Raw genomic sequence first — 14,783 nt, forward strand, 5'->3', positions numbered from 1 at the left:
TCCCTAGCCTGTATGACTGGGAGGGGATGATGCTTGTAGTCTGATACATCTGGAAGGTACCAGGTTGGGAAAGGCTGATTTACTACATTCATTAATCTCCCCCTGATGATCGTTTGACATCTTTGTGAGTCAAGACATCCTTCACAGTAAGTTGCCTTCGAGGAGACTGTTCAATGGTTTCAAACATGGCACTCTGGTTGATCAGTACAGTAGGAGACATGTCCATATATGAAACTGCTTTGGTTTCAGCTCTTTCATTTCTGCAACTGCTGCTGAAAATGTTGGCTCCTGCAGATGACAGTTTAACATTGAAGTAGTAGGTTTGTCTGGCAAAGTTTGAAAGGGGAACTTGAGTATACAAAATCCCATAACTTATCATATTATAGATGCCTGTATCAATAGGCATCTACTAGCAATTAACAGCAATTGTTTCTGGCCTGGGATGGGACTCAATGGGTTAGAAGTACTCCAATGTCTGGAAAGAAGGAAGATGGGAATTATATATACTGACCCTTGCATGCTACTAGAGAAATTGAACTCTGGCCAGTCATGGAAATGACAATTGACAGCAGTGATATTTTGGGATGGGGCTATGAAACATTGAGAGCTGTAATTTTGGCAGAATTTTGACACAGAAATATTGACACTGATGAAAAGTTGCTTCATTGCATAAACCAGAGACAAAATAAAATATATTGTATGCATAGCTCCCCTCCAACTTCTGCCAGTAGAACATAGAAAACTTTTACTGACTGACTTATGGCTAGATGAAATTCTAAAGTAATGTCAAGTTCCTTCCAGCCTGGCTCTGGACTTGAGAAGGAATGCCACTCCCAATTCTACACGACCCCCAACCTGGTGTAGTTGAAAACATCTGGAGGGCAATTCCCAGAATCCTTGACTATTGGCAATGCTGACTGGGGCTGATGGGAGTGGTAGTCCAAAACATCTGAAGAGGAGCAGGTTGGGAATCGTACTCTAGTGTGCCTACATATGCACTGTCAAGGAGACCTGAACTCTACATTTCTGCAACTGCTAGTTTTGCACCTAAATCACAAACCTGACTTGTGATTTAGCTTGGCGGTCATTCCTCTGGTGCAGCCATCTTTGACCTGGCCCTTTGTAGTACCCACTGAGGGGAAGTCTGGCAAATGGAGGTAGGATGGTGGTACAGGTATAGGATGCACTCTTAGTCATAGCACACATTCTTTGCACTGCTTTTGCTGTAGATTCATAGAACTAGCATTCTTAGCATGTTGGATTAATAATAAGGGGTAGACTAAAAGAGATTCCATAGAACTAGCTAAAGTGTGAGACAAGTGGTTTTATAATAATGTTATGCCCCTTTCTTAAACATGTAGAGGGATTGGAAGTGGATTTGTGCTGAAATACTCATGTACTGTCTGTGGAATTAAGCTATCTCTTTCCCCAACTCCCGTATCAGCAAAGAACAAGATTTAAATTTCTAAGTATGTTAGCCTCTCTGTGACCATACCTGCAGAAAAAGCAGGCCATGACAAATTCCTTCGCATTGAATCTTCCACGGAAGATCAGTCAAGGGAAGTGTTGCGTACCTTGGCTGTTACAATGGGAGCTGGGATGGCTTCTTTTCCAGTACTTCCAATCTGGTCTCCTCATCTCCTGCAACTTGGGCTGGTCAAAAAGGCTAGAATCGGTGTTCACTGCATGATCAACCATTGTGCTCTTGGTCAGACATGTTTGCTTACCACTTTGGGAATCTGAGGAGAATGAAGAAGAGCTGGACAGGGCATCATCAGCTGCTTGTTCTTTTGGGGGACCTTCCACAGCTAGCAATTGTGTTGTGGGTTTGCTACTGAATTCTTCGTTAACATTCCCCTGGGGTATTTCAGCTAAAGAGGGCTGCCACCAGCAGCCACTGCATTTAGGGCAGCAACAGGAAGTATAACCTGTCTGTCCAAACAATGAGCATGTGTGGTGAAAGCAACTGTAGCGAGGATAGATGAAAGAGCAATATGGCTGCTGGAACCTCCAGAGGTCACCTAAAGCACACGTATATGTAGATCCTGTTACAGGCCCACATGAACAAGTGTAGTAGTTTGCCCTGTGAACCTGCCCTTCAAATGTTTTCCTACTGGTGTAGGGCACATGGATCATCTCTATAATCCTCTCCCACTGCCGTGGTGAAATCCACAAGGCTACACCTAATGAGACTTTGGCTTTCTTGCCATTCCAAAAGCTGACTGTAATTACTTCATCTTCTTTCTCTGTTGAAGAGAAAATATAAAATATGTTTCAAAAAAGGTGTCATTCTCAAGCAAAAGTATTTAGCCAACCATACTTGATTAGGGTGACCGTATGAAAAGGAGGACAGGGCTCCTGTATTTTTAAAACTTGCATAGAAAAGGGAATTTCAGCAGGTGTCATTTGTATATATGGAGAACCAGGTGAAATTCCCTCTTTATCACAACAGTTCAAGCTGCAGGAGCTATACTAGAGTGACCAGATTTAAAAGGGGGCAGGGCACTTGCAGCTTGAACTGTTGTGATGAAGAGGAAATTTCACCAGGTTCTCCATATATACAAATGACACCTGCAGAAATTCCCTTTTCAATACAACTGTTAAAGATACAGGAGCCCTGTCCTCCTTTTCATATGGTCACCCTATACTTGATACCTGATTAATTATTTATTTATTGCATTTCTATACCGCCCAATAGCCGAAGCTCTCTGGGCGGTTTACAAAATTAAGACAATTCAAATATAAAACAGCAGTATAAAACCATAATATAAAATAAAATATAAAAGCACAATCAAGATAAAAACAGCAGCAATGGAAAAATACAAATTTAAAATACAAATTTAAAACAGCAAGTTCAAATTAATTTATAGACTGTTAAAATGCTGGGAGAATAAAAAGCTCTTCACCTGGCATCTAAAAGCATATAATGTAGGTGCCAAGCGAACCTCCTTAGGGAGCTCATTCCACAGCCGGGGTGCCACAGCAGAAAAGGCCCTCCTCCTGGTAGCCACCTGCCTCATTTCTTTTGGCAGGGGCTTGCGGAGAGCCTGTAAAGAGTGGTCTCTGTATTCCAGGCTAGAAAACACTTCATGATGACCAACTTACCTGTCTGCATTTTTCTTTCAGTAAAAAAAATTATTCCACTACACAAGCTGTGTTTCCTGTGTGTCTCAACCAGATGTGTAATTAACAAAGTAAACACTAAGAGAAGACTAAACATTGGTTGTGTATAGATCAATGTATGTGGTTTGAGTGACAAGCTCCCTTTCTGCTTTTGGCCAGATATCCAACCTCCTTCAGAGAATCAAGCTTCGGAGCAACCTCTTTCCAGCAGAAGAAGACTCCTTGTGGCAATCATGAAGCCATTCCCCCACTGAAGGCAGTCTTTAAAAAAAACAACCTTAAAGTGCCACAAACATTTAACTGGATGAATAGGCCAGACACATGGTGTTTGTATGTTTTTTCAATGAAAAAAACTGAAGGCTAAATAGAAATTTTTGCAGAGAGGCGTGCAGGCAAAGAATATCTGTAGAAATAGAACCAGGTGCATGCGTCATTAGGATGGAGAAAGTGACTCAGGGAAGCGGAGTTAGTGCACAGCAGAAAAATAAATGCTCATTCTCCCATATGGCTCTGCATTAAAAGTCATACCACTCTTTCACATTCAAGGTACTACTAGGGAGTTCTATGAAGAGCCACCCACACAGCTGTTTTAGGATGGAACTACCTATTTTTCCTGGATGTATCTTGGAAAATAATCGTGGTTTTACCTCTCAGGGGATCCCTGGTCTCCATGCCTAGAATGACAGTGCCAGGGCCATATCTCTTCTGTCCTGGTTCCCAGGGTGCCAAAACTTTGTCTCCTGGCAAGATGGAGTGTCTCAGTCCATTCACATACTCAAAGATGTCACTCCTGGCTGTTTGTTGCACACATGTTGTGTCCTCACCCACTGAAAATGGTGTGGCAAACTGTACAAGGAATGTTCCTTTCCCTCTCTGTTGCCAGATACAAAAGAAGAAAAAGAACAAAAATGAAAATCCTAAAACTTAATTGATTAGTTGTGAAATAATCAGCAGTTTCTTCTATGATAGCTTTAAAAAGTGTCAGAAATTAAGGACAGCCAAAAGGGAGGAATTGAAGGACACTAGCTGTGTTTGATATGGAGTTCTTGGTGCAGTAGGAAATTGCAAGTTCTCTCTGATTTTCAAATATCTAGTAGTATAATCATAATCTTCAGTAGAACGTTAGACAGTCATGAGGAGAGAGTTGCATTTACTGTTAAGTGAAAACAACACCAAAGCTGGCATACAGCTCGAAAACCACACACCCAAGAAAACTCTATTCTGCCATGGTGAGTTGGTAATAAAATGCTTAGTAAACTATACCAGCCCAATTCAACAGGAAGAACATAGTTCAGTAGCAAAGCACATCATTTTCACGCCGAAGGTCCCTGATTCAATCTTTAGTGTTCGCAATTAAAAGGGGATCAGCAAATAATGGGAAAGACCTCTTCCTGAGACCCTGGAAAGCTACTCACAGTCAGAGCAGGCAATTGGACATTCATAGTCTGACCCAGCAACTTCCGATGTTCCAATAGTTGTTGCCAGCAACAAGAACTTCAATGTACACATAGGGTTTCTCCATTGATTCCACAGGAAAAGAAGTGAATAAATGCACACTCATCAAAGCATATGTGGTATTCCATCACAATGATTTCCAATAAAATCATTCCAATAAAATCCATATCTGACTGATATTTATTCATCTGACTGGGCCCAGCAAATACCTGCAGTATTAGATAAATTTGATAATGGTGAAGTCACTCCCTGGAGGGATTCTCATTGCAGGTGGAGCTCCCTGAGCTGAACATCCCAAAGGAGCAGGCTGATTCCAGAAACCCCAGGAATGATATGGGGGGTCTTACACTCTTAAGGACTGGCACTAGGAGACCCATCTCAGGAAGTCAAGAACCCCCCTTTTGACACAGAGATGGCAATGAGTGTTGTCCATGTGGTCCCCGACTGACCCAAGAATGGGAGTTGTTTGCCCATCACCCTTTTCAGATCAGCAGCAGTTCGGTTCCATGTTTCCACTACCTTAGGAAGGCTTGACTGGTGCTATCGGTAAGGATCTGACCAGTTTCAGCTGCTGCATGTGCATGCAGTTGAATGGGGGGGGGGGCGGTATTCTGTGAATACTCAAATATAGAATTTGGCTTAAATTATGAAGGCCAACCTAAGCACATCTGTAGAATTTGCATAGTTTATTCTGCAGTACAATATTTTGAGTTTTCATAGCATAGAAACTACTTGTTACTTCTTTTTGTGTACCTGTGCGGAGTTCATCCTGCCCCACCTAAATTTCCAAACAAGAATGTTGATTTCACGCATTACACTGTGTGTAGTGATGCAATCAAACAATACAAAGCAAAGACATATTTTGGATTCATTGCAGAGTCACTCCCCTATTATATTCTGAATATCCGGCATTTCAGATCTGTCTGTCTTTCAGAGACTTTGGTAAATAAACAACCCTGCTTCTTGCTTACTCTTCAAAAAAAGAACATATAATATTTATTTTTAATGTTTCAAGTACTAACAACTAATGAATTGAAGGCTGGTGTTCCTGTGCACAGAGGACTAACATTGTCTTTATTTACATATATATATATATATATATATATATATATATATATATATATACACACACACACACACACACACACACACACACACACACACACACACACCACATTTCCAGCAATAATTCTATTGATCATTTCACTCACATTACCTGATGAGATACTGGCCTCAAATAGCACAAATCTGGTATTAGCATAAAAGCAACAACAAAGAGCCTGCTCCAACAAGGTGGAGAGCGATTCACAGAGCAATCCTATGTATTCAGAAGGTATAGGATGGCAGCCTTAACCCTCAGTGTAAGCTGTACATTGTCATGATTCAATAAAAATCCCAGAATTGCTCAATCACTATGGGTGAAAGATGAATGACAATGTGACTACTGCTAAATTTTTCAAATAAGTATTTTAGTGATTTCATTGGATAACTTATAATAAACGGCTAGAAAGTGATCCCCAGTAACCATCAGTCTAGCAGGGTATCTCATATGAAATGGTTTGCTCTCCCTGTCAAATGAATTTCATGTTGAGGCAACAAATGCCAACCTGAGCTGAATGCAGCAATTCTGGAGTCAGAGTGCTGGGAGCAAATGGATCACAATAACCAAGAAATCATCATTACTTGTGACTGAACCCTCTACATTTCTAGTACAGAATTCAATGGCTTCACCAGGATCCAGGATAATCCGTTCTCTCCCTCAAGTTTGATAAGAGAACCAACGGCATAATTAGAGGGGGAAAGAAAGGGCATTCATTCCCCATTCAGACCAAATGAAATTATTCTGCAGGAACTCTGCTTTTGCACCCTATCGCTACTACCAGTTGAATACATTTATGTACTAAGTAGAATGCCAATGGCTGTTACCTCTGTACCTGTATTATTTATTATTTATTTATTGCATTTATATACCAACCCATAGCTGAAGCTCTCTGGGCGGTTTATTAGTTCAATAATCAACTGAATCAACATAATCCTGTGAATAAATCCCTTGTTGTGCTAAATCTGGGACAGCAATGACCTGGAATAAACACTTACTTGAATTACTGTGTTTTTCAAATGGCCCAGTTTATCCCAATGAACTTCATAGAATGGTCACAGAGTGAATTTAATAACATCCATCTACACATGTTAGAAAACAATATAGCAACTTGCCTCTATACCCTTTACTATAGTGCCGCGGTAATAATATCCATCTGTTTCCCTTCTTGCCAGAACAGGAACGCCAGCAGTATCCAATGATCCCTCCAAAGTCTTTGCTGCCTCATGTGTTGTAGTAAGAAAATGGGGGCAGTAGCCGAGACATGAGCACCTTTGAATAAAGTGAAAGGTTCAAAAAAGAATTTTCTATACATTTATTTATTTATTTATTTATTTATTACATTTTTATACCGCCAAATAGCTGAAGCTCTCTGACAAGAAAAATGTATCAATCTTCATCTACTAGATCCTATCCCACTGTTTCTGCAGAGGCAGTGCCCCACCCGTTAGCAAAATCCAGGGAAGGATGCACAAGATGGCTCCATGATTGAATGCCAGACTGTAAGTGGTTATGTGGGAGCTGGCATTTCAATGTGGAGAGCCTTATTGAATTGGGCAGGTGTGGGGAACCTCTTTCAGCCTGAGGGCTGAATTCAGTTTTGGAGAAGCTCTCTGAGAGCTTCATCACACCAGCAGTTTAACACACTCTTGCCACGTCTGGGAGCTGGCACTGCAGCATGGGACTCACATGACATCGTCCTTATCCTGCACCCATCTCACCTCTTTTGCTCCATTTTGCGTATTATTTTGGTGCAAGGAAAGTTTGGATTATTTTCCTCAAGTGACTTTAATGCCCCTTTAAGCCTCCATGTTTTGCTGTCCTCTCGCATTTTCCTCTGTTGGGGCATGTGTTTTGAATGGAATCTTGCTGATGAAAGGGTAGGGTAGGGCAGTTCTCCTTCAGCAAGCCATGTCCAACGGATGGTCTTTTTGCTGCTCAAACCCCACCCTCATCACCCGCAGAAACAGAGCCCAAGCCGATGAAACGTTAAATTGGTAAATCACTAAACAACAAAGCCAGAGTGAGGGGGTCGGGGGGAAGGAGCCCATGTCCTCGAGGACCCCAGCAGATCTCTATTTTTATGAACTGGAGATGCACAGCTGTGCACTATCAAAGTAAAGAAAAACAAATGCAAAAAGGTGGAATTTCGCATTTGTGGAATTGGAGAGGGGTGTGTGTGTGTGTTAATAGGAAGGAATGGGGGGAATTAAAAAAAGTCTTTAAAATCAAGGGATGAACTGATTTGATCTAAACTTGGCATGCCTAAAGCCCTACTAAAAAACTCCTATGGTCCCAAGTTTCATCTCTTTATCTTTAAAAATGAGGGAATTTTAAGCAGTTTGGTTAATTCCCATAGGAGCTCCAATGAGCAAAGGGGAGGGCTGCCACTTGATCACAATGTCCATCAGTGTCAACCAATGAACTGGAGGGGAAGAGGCGGGGTGGGTACAAGTGAAAAGAGAGTTCACCAGAATAGAGATGATTGTGAAAGGTAAGAACGCTTGCCACGCTTATGAAACGGAGGTAAAAAATGTGGAGGCAAACCAGGGGGAAAAAATGGGTGTGATGGACATCTGAGGCTACATTCCTGTTGTGGAGGAAGCTGAAGCAAAAGGGGCAGAGCCAAAATGCCCAGACTACTAGCATATTGTAGTTTAAAGCTCTTACTTCCAGCAACTAGGCCATAGGAGAGGCATTTGAAATTTTGAGAAGGGGGGGGGGAATTGCGCAAAAGCCAGAATACACCAAACGATGGGTGGTTGGAGAAAAGGGGGTGGAGCTAGGGGAAGGGGCATTGTCATCTGGGAAACCCTACAGGGCAAGATTGGGGTCCCAGGAGGGCTAGATGCGGCCTTTCCCACCCATGAACTATAGTTTCAACTAGTTTTGAAACTCCAAATACGCTTTTTACTACCTTGTTGTGAGGAGTGGTCTAACCACACAGGTAGGATGTGCTAAGATGGAACGGGGATGAGCTATGATGTGGCTGTGTACTGATTTAGCTTGTATTGGCAATGCGCAGCAGTGTTTGTGATTCAAGGACCATGTGCAGTCATCCATTTCTTCAGAAGCACTCCCCTACAAAATAATAATAATAATAATAATAATAATAATAATAATAATAATAATAATAATAGGTTCATTAGCTGTTCTTAAGTGGGGTAAAATATGTTACCAGGCTTTAACATAAATATAATCACTATCATTGCTCCAGCTCATGTCTTTGGCATGTGGTCTGGATGTTATCCGCAAATCAGTGGTAGCAGTTTAGAATCAGGATCCAAACTTTTCTCCTACACAATGTCTTCTGAATGTGGAATGAACGCCTGTTCTGCCCCATGGAAGAAGTCTACTATGCACACAACTGATGTGTATTCAAATGTGGAATACTATGAAGAGGCTGGACATAATTTATTGATGCATCTCTTTCCCAAGCCACTAGTTGTTGCATGTAACACTATTTGCTACTATTGGGTTACGGCCCATAAGTATCTGTTAACTGATTTAAGGTGCCATCCTATACATATTTAGACAGAAAAAAGGCCTACAGCTCTCAGCATACCACAGCCCCATAGGATCACATCCTTAAGCTGATTTAAAACATTAAAACATGTTTAATGCAGAGCTGTTCCCTCTTCCACAGTAGACTGACTTTCTGCCTGAATTTCTCATGGATTTGGGAACAAGGATTATGAAAACTTTACTAGGATTATAAGCTATTTGACATAACTGAACAATTGATCTAATACCATGAGTGTGAGACTGTTATTAACAAATATAATCATTAAATCAGGTGCACTGTGCTGCACCTGAGAGTGGCAGACTAGCTTAGGGAGCACAGGGTAAGCTACGTGGGACATACAGCTCTATCCTCCCAGCACCTCACTGCTACTTTCCATCCCGCAGCATCTGCTGCCTCAGTCTGCCTAATGGGAGGGCAGGCACTGCAAGAAACCAAGAAATGTACACAGCTGCAATATAGGATGTGCCTCCAAAGTACCTTGTGATACAGAAAATACCTCATTCTAAGGGTTTCTTTACAAGAACAAAATAAGGCATGCTCGTAACTGGCAATCACAGAAGTATGAAGGTCCTTTTGATGATGTTGGCAACCTCCTGGATGTCTCCTGGTAATTCTGTTTAAAAACAACAAAACCCTGCGATATCCCGATTCTGCTGAATTATCTCGGGATTTCCTACTGTATATAGGGGAAGTTGTACTATAAATAATGCACTAGAAGGTGTTGTCCCATTCAAGGCTGTGAGCAGTGAGAGGAGGGAAAGTTTTCCATTATAGACCACTCTCCGGCTGTAATGTAGCCCATTACGATTGTGTAAAGAGAAGCAGGAAGCAAAGCCCCAGTAAAGAAATGTAATTTCCCCTTAATCAAAAGATGCCCAAAGTCTTTGTTGTCTAAATACGTTTGGAAATAGACGTTCTATTCAAAGAATACAATTTAGGATGAAGAAATATTTTGATCTGATAATAACTGGCTTCTCAAAAAAGCAAGGAAATCATCACGCTCAGAACTGACTTGTAAAGAGAGAACTATTCTGTGGCTGTCAAGGTAAGATTTGCAATGTCACAGAAAACTCCAGACATTTCAAGATTTACAGTCAAGCCATCAAAAATATTTTTATCACTTCCAAGATATACACAATCTGTCTTAATTCAGTGTGCCAGGATTAAAATGGAGGTGACAGTTTAAGTGTGCACTCTTTTCATAAGCCTGGCCTTATTATTTATTATTTTTTTAAAAAAATTGCAATGTTTTAAGGATTTCCCAAGAATTAAAAAAAAAAAGGGCTTGAGGGCTTAGAGATGAGAACCCCCACAACAGAAGTGCTCCCTTGAGATAAGATGTCTGGAGCCCATGTAACAACTGTGCAATCATTATTACATTAAATCATGTGGAAAGGCTCTGAGTATATAATGCTAACATGCTCATTTAAGCAAAATGGATCTCTGTTTTATCTGCATCGCTCTGGTATTTTCTTCTAACTAGGTCTGCCAAATGATTGAAAAATATTTACTTGTTCTGGCTTGATTAAATGGTTTTTATTGATATTCTGATTTTTTTTAAAAAATTGATATGTTTTTAATTCTTTTTATCTTTTTACTACGTTACTCTTATGTCCACTCTTCCAGAATCTGTTTTAGCAGTATACAAAAACTGTAAATAAATTAATAAGCATATGCCAAAAGCTGTGACATGGAGCCTATGGAGAAGTATGAAATCGCTTTTATTTATTCAAGGATAAAGTACCATTCATTGTTCTGAAAAGCCAGCTTTAATATTTTCCTTCTCTTTCTCCATGACAGTGACAAACCAATGCCAAAATTGCTTTAAACACATAAGCAAATGTATGCATCCATAACTTCAAGCCAAACAAAATAAACGGGCCCCAATGATTAATCACCAAAAGCTTGGTTTGATTAATCTACTGATTAAACCAGTATGCAGCACAATCCTATGCAAGTCTACTTGGATATAATCATACTATCTTCAATATGAAAATTGGATTGTAGCCTAAAGTTTATAGCCCTATGTTTAACAATGAATGATATTTTTTTTAAAAAATTTTTTTTAAAGAAGTTCTTTTACATGTGAAAAAGTTACCTAAATTGAGGTATTGTTAAGATGTGGGTGGATTTAAATTTAGTTGACTAATAAAATAGCAGTTAAATAGCAGACAACTAATCAACTAAAATTCTATAATCCATTTACAGGCTTAAAATCATAAATGAAATTGCACGAGTACGTTCTTCAGTTGCGCCAACATCCTTCAGGAAGTTTGCTATTGTGGAAAAGTCTAAGGAAAGTCCTTAGAACGACATTTGCAGTGTTTGAAATTCTTCATTTACTTACAGGACATGCTCAATAATGATAGAAGAAAGTAACCAAAAGTGACTGAGGTAAATAGCATTGAGCATTATTTTGAAAGTTGAAGGCATTAGAATTTCCTTTAAAAACTCACCAAAGTTTGCAGTGCTAAATGTCACAATTTTGAATTGGCTTGTCTTCAACAGCATTACACTCCTATGCTGCTGAGGAGAGTTATTGGCTAATGTTTTCTGTTACTAAGCAGGTTGCCATAGAGCCATTGCTAACAGGAACTTACGACTGATTGCCAAGCAAGTGCGCTCTCTCTCTCTCTCTCTCTCTCTCTCTCTCTCTCTCTCACACACACACACACACACACACAAACACACACACCAGCAATAACTTTTTTTCCAGGCATATTTTATTTCTAAAGCCACTGGCACCAAGTATTGAAGCTAAAATAATGCAGAAGATGCACTGAAGATTAAGTTAAGAAAATATTCAGCGTTCCAATGCCTTTTGGACTATAAAGCCCTTTTTCGTGGGTATATTATATATCCGATGTAGCTACTTGAAAAATAGCATTTGACAAGTTGCAAACAGTCCACTTTTGACCATCACCTCATTTCTCATCTGTAGAAATTTCTTAAAATAAATACTTTGTAAACATATATTAGTTAGAGCCATGTGGAGTAAGACTTTATGAAAAAACTCAAGTATTGTGCTATATTCGAGTTTCGTTCCCAGTTGTGATAACTGCCAATCCTGTGGATCAATGGAACATCCTTCCTTTAAAGATGGAACTTCTACTTCTATAAGGTCTCTGGGTTTTTTTATTAATTAAATTTTTACATTATATAACAGACATCAAATTAATCTTACACATAAACACAACTAATAATAACAGTAAATTATATTAACAACAACAACAATAATAAAAGTGCACCCCACCCCCAGGACCATTACTCTACTTTCCAAAATTGTAATGACTCTTGTGAAGGTGTACATCCGTTCCCCTTTTTTTAAGACAAACTCTACAAATAATCTCCATATCTCTTCAAAATCATTTCAGTTCAATAATCCTCTTTTAGCTTTAATGCAACATGTTAACATCATTAATAGCAATATCCCCTACTTCCTTATACCATTCTTCTATTTGATAATCACCTTGACTCTTCCATTTTTGAGATATCATTAATCTCGCTGCTATCAATAAATTTGTTATTAAGTCTTTAATAGCTTGCATACAGTTAACCTTATCATAAATTGACAATAATGCTATACTTGGACATACTTCTAGATTCAACCCAGTTATTTCATTTATCTCCTTAAACACCATTTGCCAAAATTTCTGTATATATTCACAACTCCACTACATATGAACATAGGTGCTAGTTTCCTGGCATTCCCTCCAACATCAATTTGATTTAATCTTGCTGGTGTTAAGTACCACCTCCAGACCAATTTATAATAATTTTCCTTTATTCTTACAGACATAGTTTTCAAGATACACAAATCCCATATCTTTCCCTAACTCCTTGTTAAATCCTGGTCCCATATAAGGTCTCTGTTGCTGAAACCCCCCAGATACAAAATGGGCCAATATGACCCACCTTCACCCAAGCATAGGAAGAAAGTCTCTTGTTAGACAAAGTGCCTCACATCACTACCAACTGACAGACAGATTTTACCACAAAAATAAAATGAAATATACTACAGCATGCTTCAGGCCTGCACAATTTCTTATCCACCAAGCAGAATATTCAGCCCAGCAGGAATGTGTGGTGGTCCACCATGTTGTGGCTTACTGAATTTTCAGGAGTTCTCTGCAGAATGCCTCATTCTGGTGCTGTTAAGTTAAAGCAGTTTTTCAGGCAGTAGTTGTTGCATCATCATCTCAGGGTCATTGAAGACACATTGAGAGAACCCAAGATAACTTTGTTATTTACATTAGAAATATATTTATATTTCTGGCAAAGTCGCAGGGGATAACAGAATAATGCAAAGAAACCTCTCCTCTTTGCCCTATTCTTTCCACCCACAATGAATGATCCACAATCTTCTAATCCCTTTGTTAAAACATACCTTTATTTAAAACAATACAGCTTGAGAGGACATTCCCTTTTTAGAAACATTATTAACATACTATTGATCATACCTAGGATTCTTTTCACCAATTACAGCCATTTCAATCATTTGAAACTTCCACATATTTTTAACTCAGTTCATCTCATCATAACCACAAATGCTGATATTAAGATATTGTGAAGCCAGGTCTATATTGCAAGTATCTTTGATCCTTACAGGCAGGATATCTGTGGACTTCTCAGATACAACTGTATTTGCTGGGTAGCAGACTATGAAGTCCTTGAAACTTGATCATTTTGAGAGCTCTCTTGAGAGAGGTGTTGAACTTCCCTGCAATTCTTCTCTGAATCCTCGTACAGAACAGACTGGAGATATCTTATATATTTAATTGCAGCTCGGAGTGTTTCGACTTTGCTGAGCCGTTTCTCTAAGTATTCAGCAGGTAGGTGATATCTAAGTTTGGCATATCCTTCATTGACACACTTAACCCTCTGCCTTTCCCTTTCATTTCTTTTTCGGATGAACGCTGGGCCGCAAGAGTACTCACATCTGCCAAAATTCCCACAAGGGACTTGAAACGGGAAACCACAAGGATTGCTGTAGAAATTATCAGCAGTCAGCTGTTCTGGTGTTAATGGAAGCAGAGGCAAATCTTCAGGGCCAGCAAACTGGTTTGGGTGCTCTGGGTACAACTGAAATGCAGCATAAGGGTCCCTACAGCAAAGCCTGGACATCTGTCCGGTGTGGGAGTCGCTGAAGACTGGCAATTTGTCCATAGCATCACAGGAGCTTTTCCTAGCTGTGGTGTCTCAGGTACAATGCTGGAAATGCAGAATTGTGTTATCAGTTTAGTGATTCATGCCTTGTAACAGGCTAGGTGCAACTGTCAGTATTTTTAGAGCACTTGATATTATGGGAATATGTGGGAGACTGGGATGATTTAGTACTGGTCTATTTAAATACAATGTTCCATATGGAAAGAAGGCATTTTAAAATTATCAACATACGCAGCAGATGTTTGCCACTAGGTAAAATCTCTTATTTTGTCCTACAGCTGGGATTCGCACATCATAAAACTGGCCTTTCTAGAGACGCACATGCAGTTGGCAGGCTGGGTATGAACTTCTCTATTACTCCTCTTTCCCGTACCCACTTCAGTATGTACCTCGTTTTCCCCATCACTTATGTCG

General features: G+C 39.8%; 2 protein-coding genes across 2 annotated transcripts; both read right to left on the reverse strand.

Annotated features, from left to right (window-relative positions):
- Positions 1-91: 91 nt before the first annotated feature.
- Positions 92-8,740, reverse strand: C2H11orf16 (chromosome 2 C11orf16 homolog). Its single transcript, XM_063118417.1, has 5 exons — positions 8,595-8,740; positions 6,789-6,949; positions 3,771-3,992; positions 1,575-2,246; positions 92-288 (listed from the first exon to the last, which is right to left on the reverse strand). Exons 1-5 carry the CDS (start codon positions 8,738-8,740, stop codon positions 92-94), a joined length of 1,398 nt encoding a protein of 465 aa, XP_062974487.1.
- A 4,999-nt stretch (positions 8,741-13,739) lies between these two features.
- Positions 13,740-14,408, reverse strand: ASCL3 (achaete-scute family bHLH transcription factor 3). The gene has a single exon (XM_063118765.1). The coding sequence runs from the start codon at positions 14,367-14,369 to the stop codon at positions 13,863-13,865; it is 507 nt and encodes a 168-aa protein (XP_062974835.1). The 5' UTR covers positions 14,370-14,408; the 3' UTR covers positions 13,740-13,862.
- Between the last annotated feature and the right edge of the window lie 375 nt (positions 14,409-14,783).

This window comes from Elgaria multicarinata, chromosome 2 (genome assembly GCF_023053635.1).
Source record: "Elgaria multicarinata webbii isolate HBS135686 ecotype San Diego chromosome 2, rElgMul1.1.pri, whole genome shotgun sequence".
Classification (NCBI taxonomy): Eukaryota; Metazoa; Chordata; class Lepidosauria; order Squamata; family Anguidae; genus Elgaria; species Elgaria multicarinata.